The sequence below is a fragment of the Equus przewalskii genome, chromosome 1 (assembly GCF_037783145.1).
Source record: "Equus przewalskii isolate Varuska chromosome 1, EquPr2, whole genome shotgun sequence".
In the NCBI taxonomy this organism is placed as follows: Eukaryota; Metazoa; Chordata; class Mammalia; order Perissodactyla; family Equidae; genus Equus; species Equus przewalskii.
In genome coordinates, this window is record NC_091831.1 from 49908730 (window position 1) to 49920973 (window position 12244).

Genomic DNA, 12244 nt, shown 5'->3' on the forward strand with positions numbered 1-12244 from the left:
GAATGGCAGGTAATTCTGACTTAACTTCACCATAAAGATACCAGAAGAGAGTGAAGGGTTTTGAGAAGTGGAAAGAAATCATTAAATCTATATTTTAGCCCAATTAATTGATGGCAGATTAGAGTGTGGAGAAGATGGGGACAAAAGATCTGTAGGTCAATGGTTGCCAAGCTACTGTACCTCAAGCGTCTCCAGGAGAAGATTCAAAAAAAGACCTCAAAAACCAACAACGAAAACCCTTCAGGCTCCACCCTCAGAGATTCAACTGGGCTGAGATGGGATATTTTGATAAATGCAACTCAAGTGATTCTAAAGTGCAACCAGAAGTGAGGGCCACTGAATTGGATTATCGTAAAAATAAGGTTCTATGTGATGTGACAATTTGGGGGGACAGCAGGTGGAATGGAAAAGAAAGGAGTGTTGTGAGAGGCATTTTGAAGGTCTGTTTTTTGTTTTTTTTTTCCTGAGGAAGATTCGCCCTGAGCTAACATCTGTTGCCAATCTTCCTCTAGATGGTATGTGAGCTGCCGCCACAGCATGGCCACTAATGAGTGGTGTAGGTCTGCACCCTGGAACCCAGGCGGCCAAAGTGGAGCATACTCAATTTAACCACTATGCCCCTGGGGTTGGCCCCTGAAGGTCTGCCTTTAATTTCATGTAAGATAATGATTACCTTCTGAATGCTAGATTTTTAAATTTTGCCTTTCATATTTGTTTCTCCCCCGTTTCTCTTACTCTTCTATGGTCGACTTTTTAAAGGAAACTTTTACAGCCAGAAATGAAAGACGTGAGGCTTTTCTCGGTAGTATCAAGCAGTAATTTTTGGTGCTGAAGTAATACAGATTTGTAACTTATTCTCAACAGGACTCACACGGTACGGGGGCCTGCTTATCAAAACCTCCAAATCCTCTTTGGCGTTGCTCTTTAATTAGTGATTTCAATGCCAATTTGCTTTACAGAACTTCTCAAACTCCAAGTCTGGTTTATTTGGGATAAAATAACTTTCAACAAAAAAATGTCAAGTGACTTGAGAGTCACATTCTCCTGAGTTTAAGGCTTTAAGAGTGGACACCGGGCTGTGGTGCTGCCCAGCATATGAGAGGGGACCAGGAACAATGGATGTTTTTTTTCCCCACTAGACGAGAGCAGAATGGCTGCTTACACCCTGGGATGTGGCCATTCAGAGTGCCCACTCAAAGTTTCCAGATATTTTAGAGTAAGATATTATGTGCTGATATTTTACAGATATTTTGAACAGTGATCTAATTTCTGACCAATTTGAAAAGAATGCGACCAATTGCGCAACCTAAAACAACTGTGACATTCATGGAACAATCTGCCTCCTGTCAATAAAAACCTCAAATCTTAGGAGACTGGTTTTTCTCTATCTCCCCCTCCCCCCCCCCAAAGGGGTATTAAGTCTCTGTGTTAGCAAATAAATCCTTTTTAGGTTTGTGTGTGGGCATGGGGTGCAGAAATTTAAAATAAAGGGAAATTTTGTGCGTCTTTTGCATGGCAAGTGTTTGAAAAAACTTGAATCCTTTTAGTTAGGGAAGACCTTGGGTTATTAAGATTTTATTCATTTTTATTTAATTGCTACCCACTTATTGGAAATGAACCAGTATTTTCCATCCATAAAGCAGTAAGAGGAGGAGCACAGTGGGGTGGGGGCTTAACCAGTAAGGCACATGCTTCTAAAGGCTATCGATATTTGTAATCATCACTATCAAAACCACTCGAAGTACAAGGACCTGCCTCCACAGATTCTTTCCGATTGTAACAAGGCTCCCTTTGTTTGTAAGGATTTTGTTTGGAAGCAACCTCAGTTCATCCCTGAAAATGAGGTCACTGTCCCCTAACACATGTTAGGCATGGTTAGCATCTTTACACTGGGATCTTTGCCAGAAAGGCCCCTGCTGTCGCACATTTCCAACCAGCCAAGGGTGTCTGTGCACGGTGGCTCCTCTGAAACTAAAAAGCAAAACAACATTCCCATCTTTATCTTTGAGTAGCGGGGAGTGGGAATCACTTAAAAAAAATAAATAGAGTGCTGGCAGGCTTTTGTTTTTATAAAGGTAGTGTTTTTAAGAGATTTACCTTGCCATGCTGATAAAACCCATTCTCATCAAGTCTACTATGATCTGGTTTACATCAAAAGAAAGATCCAGAATCCAGGCCCTTTGCAATGTCTTTTCTCAGCCACAATTCAGAACCCTACAAATTCTGCTGGAGACTGATTAGAAGTAAAAATAAATACAGTGAAGATGTTTCCCATAGAAAAAAAATAAGCTCATGTTGGGTGTTGGTGGGAGGTGGGGGGTGGGGGGGGTATTTTCATTATTCCTCAATGTAAAGTTGATTCTGTCCAGTCACAAAAACAGGATTTATTTGAGTCTGTCTGAAATTTTCTGAGAACACAAAGATTTTAAAGAGCCAGTTTCACATGCCTCTCAAGGGATATAAAACCATATGTATCAGGGGAGGAGAGTTTCATATGTCTTAATAATATGAGGTCAATATAGTAATCTTTTGTCCTGATTTGTACTAGCCTAGGGCAGAATTCCAAATCATCCGACTTAAAATTTTCCTTTTAAGAACTTTCCTCACACTACAGAAGTTGCTAGGAATCTTAGTGTGCTGTGGACACAGATTATGTCCCAACACTATTTTGTGCTAGGTAGAATGCTATAAATGATGTTAGGAATTGATAGAGTGGAATGATTTCACTAAGCTACAGGCGAGTGCCTTCTTCCCCTAGCAGCTCTATGATATTGTGCAATGTGAGAGTACTCTTAACAGCTAATGGTAACCGTTTTATTTCTCAAATAAACAAAAATGGGACAGTATTAATAAAAGTTCTATTGTGGCCAGAGTACCGAACACAAAATGTAGAAAAAACTATAGCACTTTATCCAAAATATTTTTGAAATTTAAAATGAAAACAAAATGACTCAATTTTATTCCATTCAAGGACATTTTAGGACAGGGTGAGTTTGTCTTTATTTGCATAAGAGTGAAGTTATACAACAGGGACACGCTAACCTCAAAATTTGTAAAATATTTATCTTTGCTCTGAAATGTAAAGATTGAGATGAATAAGTAAGCCTGGAAAATAGCCACGGATGGAGAAACCATTTCTAGTTTCATTACCAAGCTTGACTGAAAGCTCTGCTGTGTTTGGACATGTTTCTGGTTATCTCTTGGGACAAAGAAGCACAAGAGAAATGGTGATACATGTTACTTTGGAAAAAATAAGTCTATCCATAGCTCTCACAGTGCTCAGTGATTCAGAACACATAACAGCTCCAGAGAACTTTCTTTTTTTTCCTATCTTAATCCACAAAGATGGAATATCAATAAGGACAATTTAGATGATTTTGAAACTTTAATCATCTTTATTTCAAGCAAGTATTTCCCCCAGTGAGTTAAAACAAGAACGCAATCGAAGGTTGCATAACATAGCAGTTAATGCTTGTTTGTAACGCGTCAATTTTGTGGATGACAGGCTCTTCAAAACATATGACTGAAAGCCTTTTGCATTTGTTAGGCAGAAGGCAAGTGCTAAACAGAAGAGGTAGAGTCACTGGGGTCTTACACTTTCTCATTATCAGCCATCCCTTCCTCTTTTCTTGCTATGCTTCTATCTAGTTCATCTGTCTCAATTACTTCCCACATGAACACATCTTTTAAGAAATTCGCTTTTGCTCTCCCCTGAGCAAGGCTGCGTATAAATACTTGATGCATTATCCATATTCCATTGTTCACCCAAGGAAGTGGCAGTCCCAAACGATCAGGCTCTCCTACCCGTGGAAGGATCAGCTGACATGTACCTCATCATGCCTTCATCTCCAATTGTGTTTACAGCATGAGAGTCATTCATGTATGTGTCCTCGACTCACCTCAACAATATTTACTAAATAATCTCAGGATACACAGCCCTGAACTAATAAACTAATAAGCAGAGGTTCAATAAAGTAATGATCAAATCTTAGTGTTAATACATAGCTTGCTTTGTATTGACCAAAAACCATACGTTTCTATTCCTCTCTTTCTTCTTCTTTTTTTTTTTTTTAACACATCTTGTTTTTCAAGGTAGGTAGAGATCACCACATTATCTCGGTTGTAAAAATAGGAAACTGAAGCAAAGAGAGGTATGATTTGCTTAACTAGTTAGGAAATTGCTGGAAATAAAGTTGGGGATTCCTGGATTTAATACTTTTCCCACTTCTTCATGGTACAAGAACAAGAATGAATTACTCCATAACTTTATGATTTGTACTAGTAAAGGAACTTGGTTGAAGATTTTTCTGCTAGACTCTTAAGTTGAATGTGACCTCCAAGGTCAACTGGTCCAATCTCTTATCCTAAACTACAATCCATGTTGTAATTCTCCCTACACAGTTATCCCACATATCCTGTGGGGCACAATAAAGCATCTAAGCATCGTGATCCATGCCTCATACACGAAGAGGGCTAAAAACAACAGACAGCTTTGTCTCTGCAGCCATCAAATGAAGCTGCTCTGAGCCCCCCATTGGGATAGTATTATGCAGTCAAAATTTGGGAGTCTTTCGGCACCTTTGTTTATAAAACAAATACCAGGTTTTTGCATAGGTTGGCTCAACAACAAGAACAAAGAGCACAGTCTCTCAGAAACATACCTTGTAATACTAAGATGTTGCTACTTACCACTTAGGAAGCACATAGCAGTTACTTCTGGCATTATATATGGTGGATTATACAAAACACCTCAACTGTTTGGGATTTTTCCATTTATTTGGTATGTTACGAATCAGAACAAGGATGTCAGGACATCATGCCTAAGGATCCTTATTACGTAGGAGGCATTGGCATGAATCCTAAAATATTTAATCCAGAGAACTATTCACATTTTAAATATAGCAACTGAAAACAGTGATAAGCTAAAATTGGTCTAGGTATCAAGAGAAAAGAGAAAGTATGTACTTGAGTAGATGAACATTTTCCCAACAGTGTTTTTTTTTGTTGTTGTTAAAGATCAGGAAATAAATAGCTTGCTTTTTAGTGTGGATAGACTTAATATTGCGAACATAACTATTTTCTTCCAATGCATAAATATACTTTATATGGTGGGAATCAGCTAGGAAATCACAATATACTGGACTTAGCTTCCTGGTCAGATAAGTAGGGGTCTGGGCTTGAAAGCCCAGGGGAATTCAACAGTGAGGCCCACAGCAGCAGAGGGGAGAGGAGGCGTTAGCTAGTGAAAAGAAGGGTTCTTGAATTTATCATCCTAAAATGTTGTGGGCCAGCTGGTGCAGCTGGAACCTTGCTGGTAAATGAAACTCTCTGCCTTTTTCGGGGGTTGCAGGAGGATGGTTTCAACGGATTCTTTCTAAAGCCAATATACCAAAATGCTATTGCTCTTTTCATTTTCACTTTTCATTTCTACTTGAATCTCTGATCAACAAAGGAATCTCAGGAGTAATCAGTGAAAATATAGCTAAAAGTTCTTATTTGAATGAATAAAAAATATATTTTCAAATAAGGCTACTAATGAAGGCTTCTTTGAGCCCTAAGTTACTAATGAAGTGTGAGATACTTCACAGATAGATAGACAGACGTAAAGACAGATAGGGGAATCTTAAACATCTTCGAGGGTCATTTGCATTTTTTCTGGACAAGATTTGTAATTAGAAGACCTAACATCTTTATATTGAATGCAATAAAATGGGAGAAAGAGAGAAAGAGCAAGTAGTGTCCAGACCCGCAAGAGATCTTTATAAAAATACAATGAAAACATGTGGTAAGGATAATAAAGAAGGATGCCCTTTTTTATTTCATAACGTAAAATATATGAGTAATCTTTGTCCCAAAGTTAAGGTAACCATTGGACTGTGTGGTTATAGGTAGTCACAACAATGGTAGGTGACTCTGAAATGTCCAGCTGTATTACAGTCTAACAGCTAAGACATACTACAAGGATCCTGGGAGTGAAGACTCATATCTAAGGAATTGACTTTCATTTACGGAGATGAAGGGGTGAAATTCAGGCTAAAATGTCACATTAGCCTTTTTAAGTGTCTGGAGATAGATCTAAACTAATTCATCACTTTCTATCAGCAAGTCTACAGAGTTTGATGATTCCAGTGTTCAGACTCTGGAGCTAGAATGCCTTGGTTCAAACCCGGCTCAGCAATTTGCAAACTATGGGAGCGTGGACAAGACACTTAAACACACTGTAGCTCAGTTTCCTCATCTATAAAATGTGAATAGCAGTAAAATTTAACTTACAGGGCTTTGGATAAGACTAAGGGAGATAATATATGCAAAGCAGTTAGAAATGGCCTGGGACACAGTTGGTCCTCAATTAAGATTATCCATTATTATCACTTAAAAGTTCTTTGAAGTTAATTTTTTAACTTACTTGGCTATGGTTATAACCACGAGAGTTAATTGAACATAACTGGTCATACGGGGACTGAACTCATGAACTTGACCTTATTTGCCGAATGCTTTCAGCAACTAAGCTAAGCATACAAACAGGGCCAGAGAACACTCACACTGCAATCTGTCTAGATTAGAGGTTCTCAAACTTGTTCGTCTCAGGATCCCTTTATACTCTCAAACATTATGAGCATCCTCAAAGACCTTGGGACTATGAGGGTTACAACTATTGATTTACCACCTTAGAAAATAAAGCTGAGAACTACACAAATGCTTATTAATTTATTTTAAAATAACAATAACACACTAATTACATGATACCATAAAATACATATATTATGAAAAATAACTCTATTTTCCAAGACAAACAAAAAAGGTAAAAAGACTGGTGTTGCTTTACAGTTTTGCAAATCTCTTTAATGTCCGACAACAGAAGACAGTTAACTCATATCCACTTCTGCATTTGGTCTTTTTCCTTGTGTGATTTTGGTTGAAGTATGTGAAGAAAATCTGGCCTCAAATAAATACGTAGTTAGAAAAGAAGGGGACCTCACAGGTACTCTGGAAGGGCACTCTGAGTGGCGCTGTCTATAGCAAAGTTGTCAAAGACTTACCTCATGGTGCCAAGGCCTATAACCTTCTAATGGAATAATTTAGACAAGAGCCCTGACTGAGCAGGAAGATAAAGTCTAAATAAATGCAGTGCTGCTATTTTTGCAACGTACAGACCAACATCACTCTAATCTCCATCTGTTTATTGCCTTTTCACTACCTTGCTTCAGCCCTCTTCCTAGACAGGGCCTTTCCAAGTGGCCATGTCCACACACTCCAAATACTTTGACACGACTACACTTTCCCAGTGGATAATACCGTCCTCAGAATGTCAACTTCAAGTTCTCGGACATGACACGTGAGAAATAAACAACACATCCCATTACAAGTGGTGCTGCCATATGAGAAAGATAGCAGGAAAATTCTTTTTAGACAACTTGTCATTGTTGTGTAAACACGACTATAGATACAAATCCTGCATTCTGGGAAACTTCTAGACTGGAAATAACAGTCTCATTTTAGTCCCTGAAATGGAAAGTTAACTAGTACATTTTCCTGTTTAAAATATTTTAAAATATTTAAAAATATTGTCTCTTATTGTGAGATTAAATGGTGGCTAGAAAGCCAAATATTATTTTAAATCTAATTTATTAAATATTTTTAGCTCCTTTTCAGCTATATAAGTAATACCAAGTTTACTTTTAATTTAATTCAAATGCTCTTTTGATGTGATGCTTAAAATTATGACAGGCTATACTCTTCCAAGATAAGGATATGTTAAAACATTCTAATAAGTATTTATTGAGTGCTTAATATGTGTCAGACGCTGGGGATCAAAAGATGAGTAAGACAGAGTTTGTGTTCCAAAAGCTACAGTATTCAAAGTATAATTTCTCTTATTGATAAATGTTTTCAAAATATAACAGAATAATCATTGAATTACAGAAACACGTGAATCAATAATATATCAGAACGATGCTGAGTTAGGATACAAAATAATCAAGAATTTGAGACTAAATAAAACTGACGCATACTCAGATTCTTAACATTATTGACTTTTTCTGCTTTTTAAATTGGTCACGTCACTCACTTGTTACTTGACCAAACAAAAATGGCATTAACTTTCCAAGATTATTCTCTGGAAATGACTATCTATTGTAAATGTCTACATGAATCTTTATTTCATATAAGAGTAAAAAGGGGCTCCTAAAATAAAAGAATTAAATTCTTTATAGATTTTTATGCTTAATAAGTGATTAATTAGCAACTGTAGTTATCTGCCTGATATACTCTGAAATTTGTTATATAATCTAATAATATATTTATCAATAGTCTAATTAGAAGATATAGGTTAATTTTTATTACTAGCTTTTGCAATGCATTCTGAGGACTGTGGTAAAAAGAAAATATAATGAATAAATATGTACATTAGGATAAAGAGTTGTCAAATATATTTTTACTTTGTCACTAAAAACGCCTTAGCGTTATAAAGAGAATGTGGTTCAAAAACACATGACACTTAGATTTTAAATTCTTTTTGTCTTATTAATATTGCTTAAACTTGATTATCACTCAAATTTATAACTGAGATAAGGGAGTATCTTTGTATTGTCACATAGAAGAAAATAAATTTAGTTGATACGTAAGTATTTTCCTTACTTACTACATAAGTAAAAGTTTCCATGTCCAAACAAGAAAATGCAGAGATAGTCTCAGCAGCAAAAAGACCAGTTTTGTGACTGCTTTTTTGAGTTTGATTATGTAAATTATCCAACTAGCCCCCAACTTCCTAAAGTGAAAATCAACAATAAAATTAGAGATTCTCCCAACAGTTAAATATGTATTTAATAATGGGTCAATTATTGAAAATCAGATATACAAAATAGAAACACACCTGAGTTAGAAGATAGAATAAGAAATAATATCAATAATTTCTATTTGGTATTATAGAGTACCTCTACAGGATTTAAAAATAATTCACAGCTATTGAAAGACCTTGTCATTAGCTGCCTTTAAAATGCACATTAAAATTGTATTATATTTGAGCTTTGCTCAATATTACAGTCCAGCTTCTTTTTTTCCAAGTGCATTATTTAAGAGTTAATTTTTCATCAGTCATTTATGGCAAAATTTGTTCTATAAAGACCTGATTACTAGCAACATTGGCAAAGGTACACACACACCTACCTTTCTAGACAGTTTGGGTTGCAAATGTTTCACAATAACAATTTGTAAAATCACTGAAGTTTCTTCCAACACACAGACTAAACAGTCCTGTAGAAAATCTCTAAACAAGATTATAGAAACCACAAGACAAACAGAAGCAGCAGGAGGTATTAACAATCGTTTGTGAAAATGTAATTATCTACTATACCCTCTCTGCAACGGTTTTATCCATAGTGCAGCTCAGGGAGATAAACTGTTCAATCTTCCATTCAAGTCAGAGATGAAACCAAGAGATGAATAATTCTTATTCATTGTCCGACTAAACCCAGTGCAGCAATAGTACATGCTACACTATTGTGACGGGACTTCTGTGTCATCTGTATCGGGTCAGTACCCTTCCAGAGTCACTGCTTAGGGCAGGATAATTCCAAATTCAGTCTGTCATTTTATTACACGTTTTTTAAACAGCATGCCCACCAAAACAGAAAACGCTGCACATATGGGTTGAGATCAAATGCTTTCACCATTTAGTTGATATATTCTGACACGAGGCAGAAACAACATAGTCTGTTTTGGGGTTTTCCTTTCGGATCTCAGATCTCTTTTTTAAAAAATTAACTCATTATTCATAAAAGGCCAAAGCTTTTCAGGGACATTCTTTAAGATTTGTTGTATTTGCCCTTGGCTCAAAACTTCCTAGCTATTAGTATTTCTCAAAGCCAAGTCTCATTAGGTAATTAGCAAATGTCATGATTATATGTAAAGTTTTCAGTTCCACAACCAATGGAACAGAATGCACATCCAAAATTCAACCTTCAACAGAGCTCATCATTTTTGATGGGTGAGTCGATTATTTTTAGAGTGACATAAAATGATTTTTAGGACTTACCTGCCTATATGTTTATATTACTAGTAAATTACAACTGTCATGAGTGCATAGAATTCATGAACAATATTCATTGCTTTATTATGAATCTCAATCTCAAAGTTTAATCTGAAAAGGCCTTTCTCTGAGGCACACAGAATGTTCACAAAGTCTCACTCAGATTAAAATCTCATAAACATCTACTCTAGAATACAGCAATATTCCATAAAGGTCATGAAAGAATACTCTTTGCTAAAAGATTAATCTATCTCTAAGAATATAAAGATTAAAATGAATTCATTCAAAATAAGGTTCAAAATTGTGAGAGTTCTCTGAACTGCTTTTTGTAACACTGTGAAATGACAGTTCTTTTCTTAAAACCATTAGCCTGTCTGTCTACCTGACATTAGAACAGTAGCAATGTCTTCATTTTTATGATGTCTTCTTCTAGTCATTATGACCATTTCACTAAATTTTGCTTACAAAATGTTCATCCTTTGCTCAGGATTTAATATGTTGTATTAATAGCAAATACCACTCCCTTCTTTTCACAGTACACGTGTGTTCTCTTAGCTAGAGAAACTAGCGCTAACTGAAAAGACACAGGTAGAAACAAGAGAGTTCATGGAATTCCGAACTATGCCATAATCTAAATCATATTTTACGAATCCCTCAGAATCAAATACTTCAAAATTTTATAAACATAAGGCATATATTTACCCCTTTTCCCATATAATATCCCTTAAGGGAAAATAGCTTCCTGTGTGACTTCTTTAAAATTATTAAACAAGAGGACATATTTGTATCTATCTGCAATTCTATTGAAACAAACAAAATTACATTTTCCAACCTCCAACTACATTCTTCATCTACCATTTATATGAATTTCAAAAACAAATTTTAACTCTACCATGTTTTCTCCCCCAATTATAAAATTCCACAGTCCTCCTTGCAATTAATATATCAGAAAAAGCTGAGTTTTAAAGCTCTCAGATTTCTCTTGAGCAAAGTGGGAACACTTCAACCTTCTCACATTCTTGGGTCCACTAGGACCTTCCTGCACCCCGAATCGCCCACCATCTGTTTGTATTTCATTAAGCATCCTCTTAAGACAGGCCTGAGCTAAGCACACGCCAAATTACATCACAGGCAACACGTACCTAGAGTTGGGATCCCAGCAAAACAGAAAGAAACGACAGACCATTGTCCTACACACACTGAACTCAAGTGATCCATGGTGCAGACAGGCTAGCTTCCTTCCTATCCAGCAACAAACATTTTTTAAAAGGTACAAGTATTCAGGCCAAAACAGCACTTCTATAAGGAAAACACATTTCATTCGGAAACTGTAAATGCTTACTTGTTCTGAGAAGCTCTCTCCCTCTTCCACTGCCATTCTCTGTGGCCAAGTATGAAACCTGATAACTCAATTAGTTAACACTTTGGACAGAGCATCGCATCTAAAAATATCCGCCTTGGGGAATGTAAAGGTTTTCCCCACCTCCTATTAAGGAGGCAGGAGCTGGTCAGAAGTTTCTTAACTGTTGAAATGGGGACTAGGTGGGGGCAGACAGGAGCATGGAAGGTGCCTCGGTCCTTACAAATAATGTAGAACTTCCCAGAATTCCCCACTGACTTACCATATTTGTGGCCTCCGGTCAAGCTCTGTGTATTTAGTCATGATATGTGGAATACCGAAAATAGCAGGGCAATCAGCTGGCGAGTGGACTCTGGCTGCTGGGAATCACTCATGAAACCAGCTTTTGTCATTCTGCTTATCAGCACTTTCCTCTGCATGCAGGCTACTCCAACATTCCTTCTAAAGACAATACCACCATTTTCCCTCTGTCTCTGGAATCCAGTCAGGCTTGCCATTTCCTATTGGGTTTTTTTAACTTCTAATTTTTTTTGCTACATTGGCTTTACTATTGAACCTATGTGTACACACACACACACACATAAAATGAAAGCATAATGTACTGACAAGGAGAGTTATCTTACAAACCCAATTTCCTTCTATTTAAAGGAAATAAAATCGATGATCTTTTTAAAAACACAGCTGTATACAAAGCTCATGTGTATAGCCAGGAAAAAAAAAAACACCTCACTGAAGACTTTTGGTCAACTTTTTTCAATTCAGGTTTTTTTTTTTTTTTTTTTTTTAACTAATTGAATGCAGTTTTTCAGATTTTGGGGTACATCATACTTGGCACCATTTTCCTCATCTTGTTCTTG

At 36.5% G+C, this 12244-nt stretch overlaps 1 protein-coding gene across 50 annotated transcripts in view; it reads right to left on the reverse strand.

Annotated features, from left to right (window-relative positions):
* Positions 1-12244, reverse strand: part of ANK3 (ankyrin 3) — a 628477-nt gene that overhangs the window by 238442 nt on the left and 377791 nt on the right. For 3 of the 50 annotated variants that reach the window (XM_070562695.1, XM_070562899.1, XM_070562590.1), the window contains exon 1: positions 11370-11629. The exons of 46 other annotated variants lie outside the window; for them this stretch is intronic. In XM_070562695.1, coding sequence (XP_070418796.1) covers positions 11370-11405 — 36 coding nt within the window. In that variant the 5' untranslated portion in view covers positions 11406-11629. Of the gene's footprint in view, positions 1-11369; positions 11630-12244 lie in introns of those variants that run through there. One more of the 50 variants, XM_070562584.1, reaches the window with a different exon arrangement.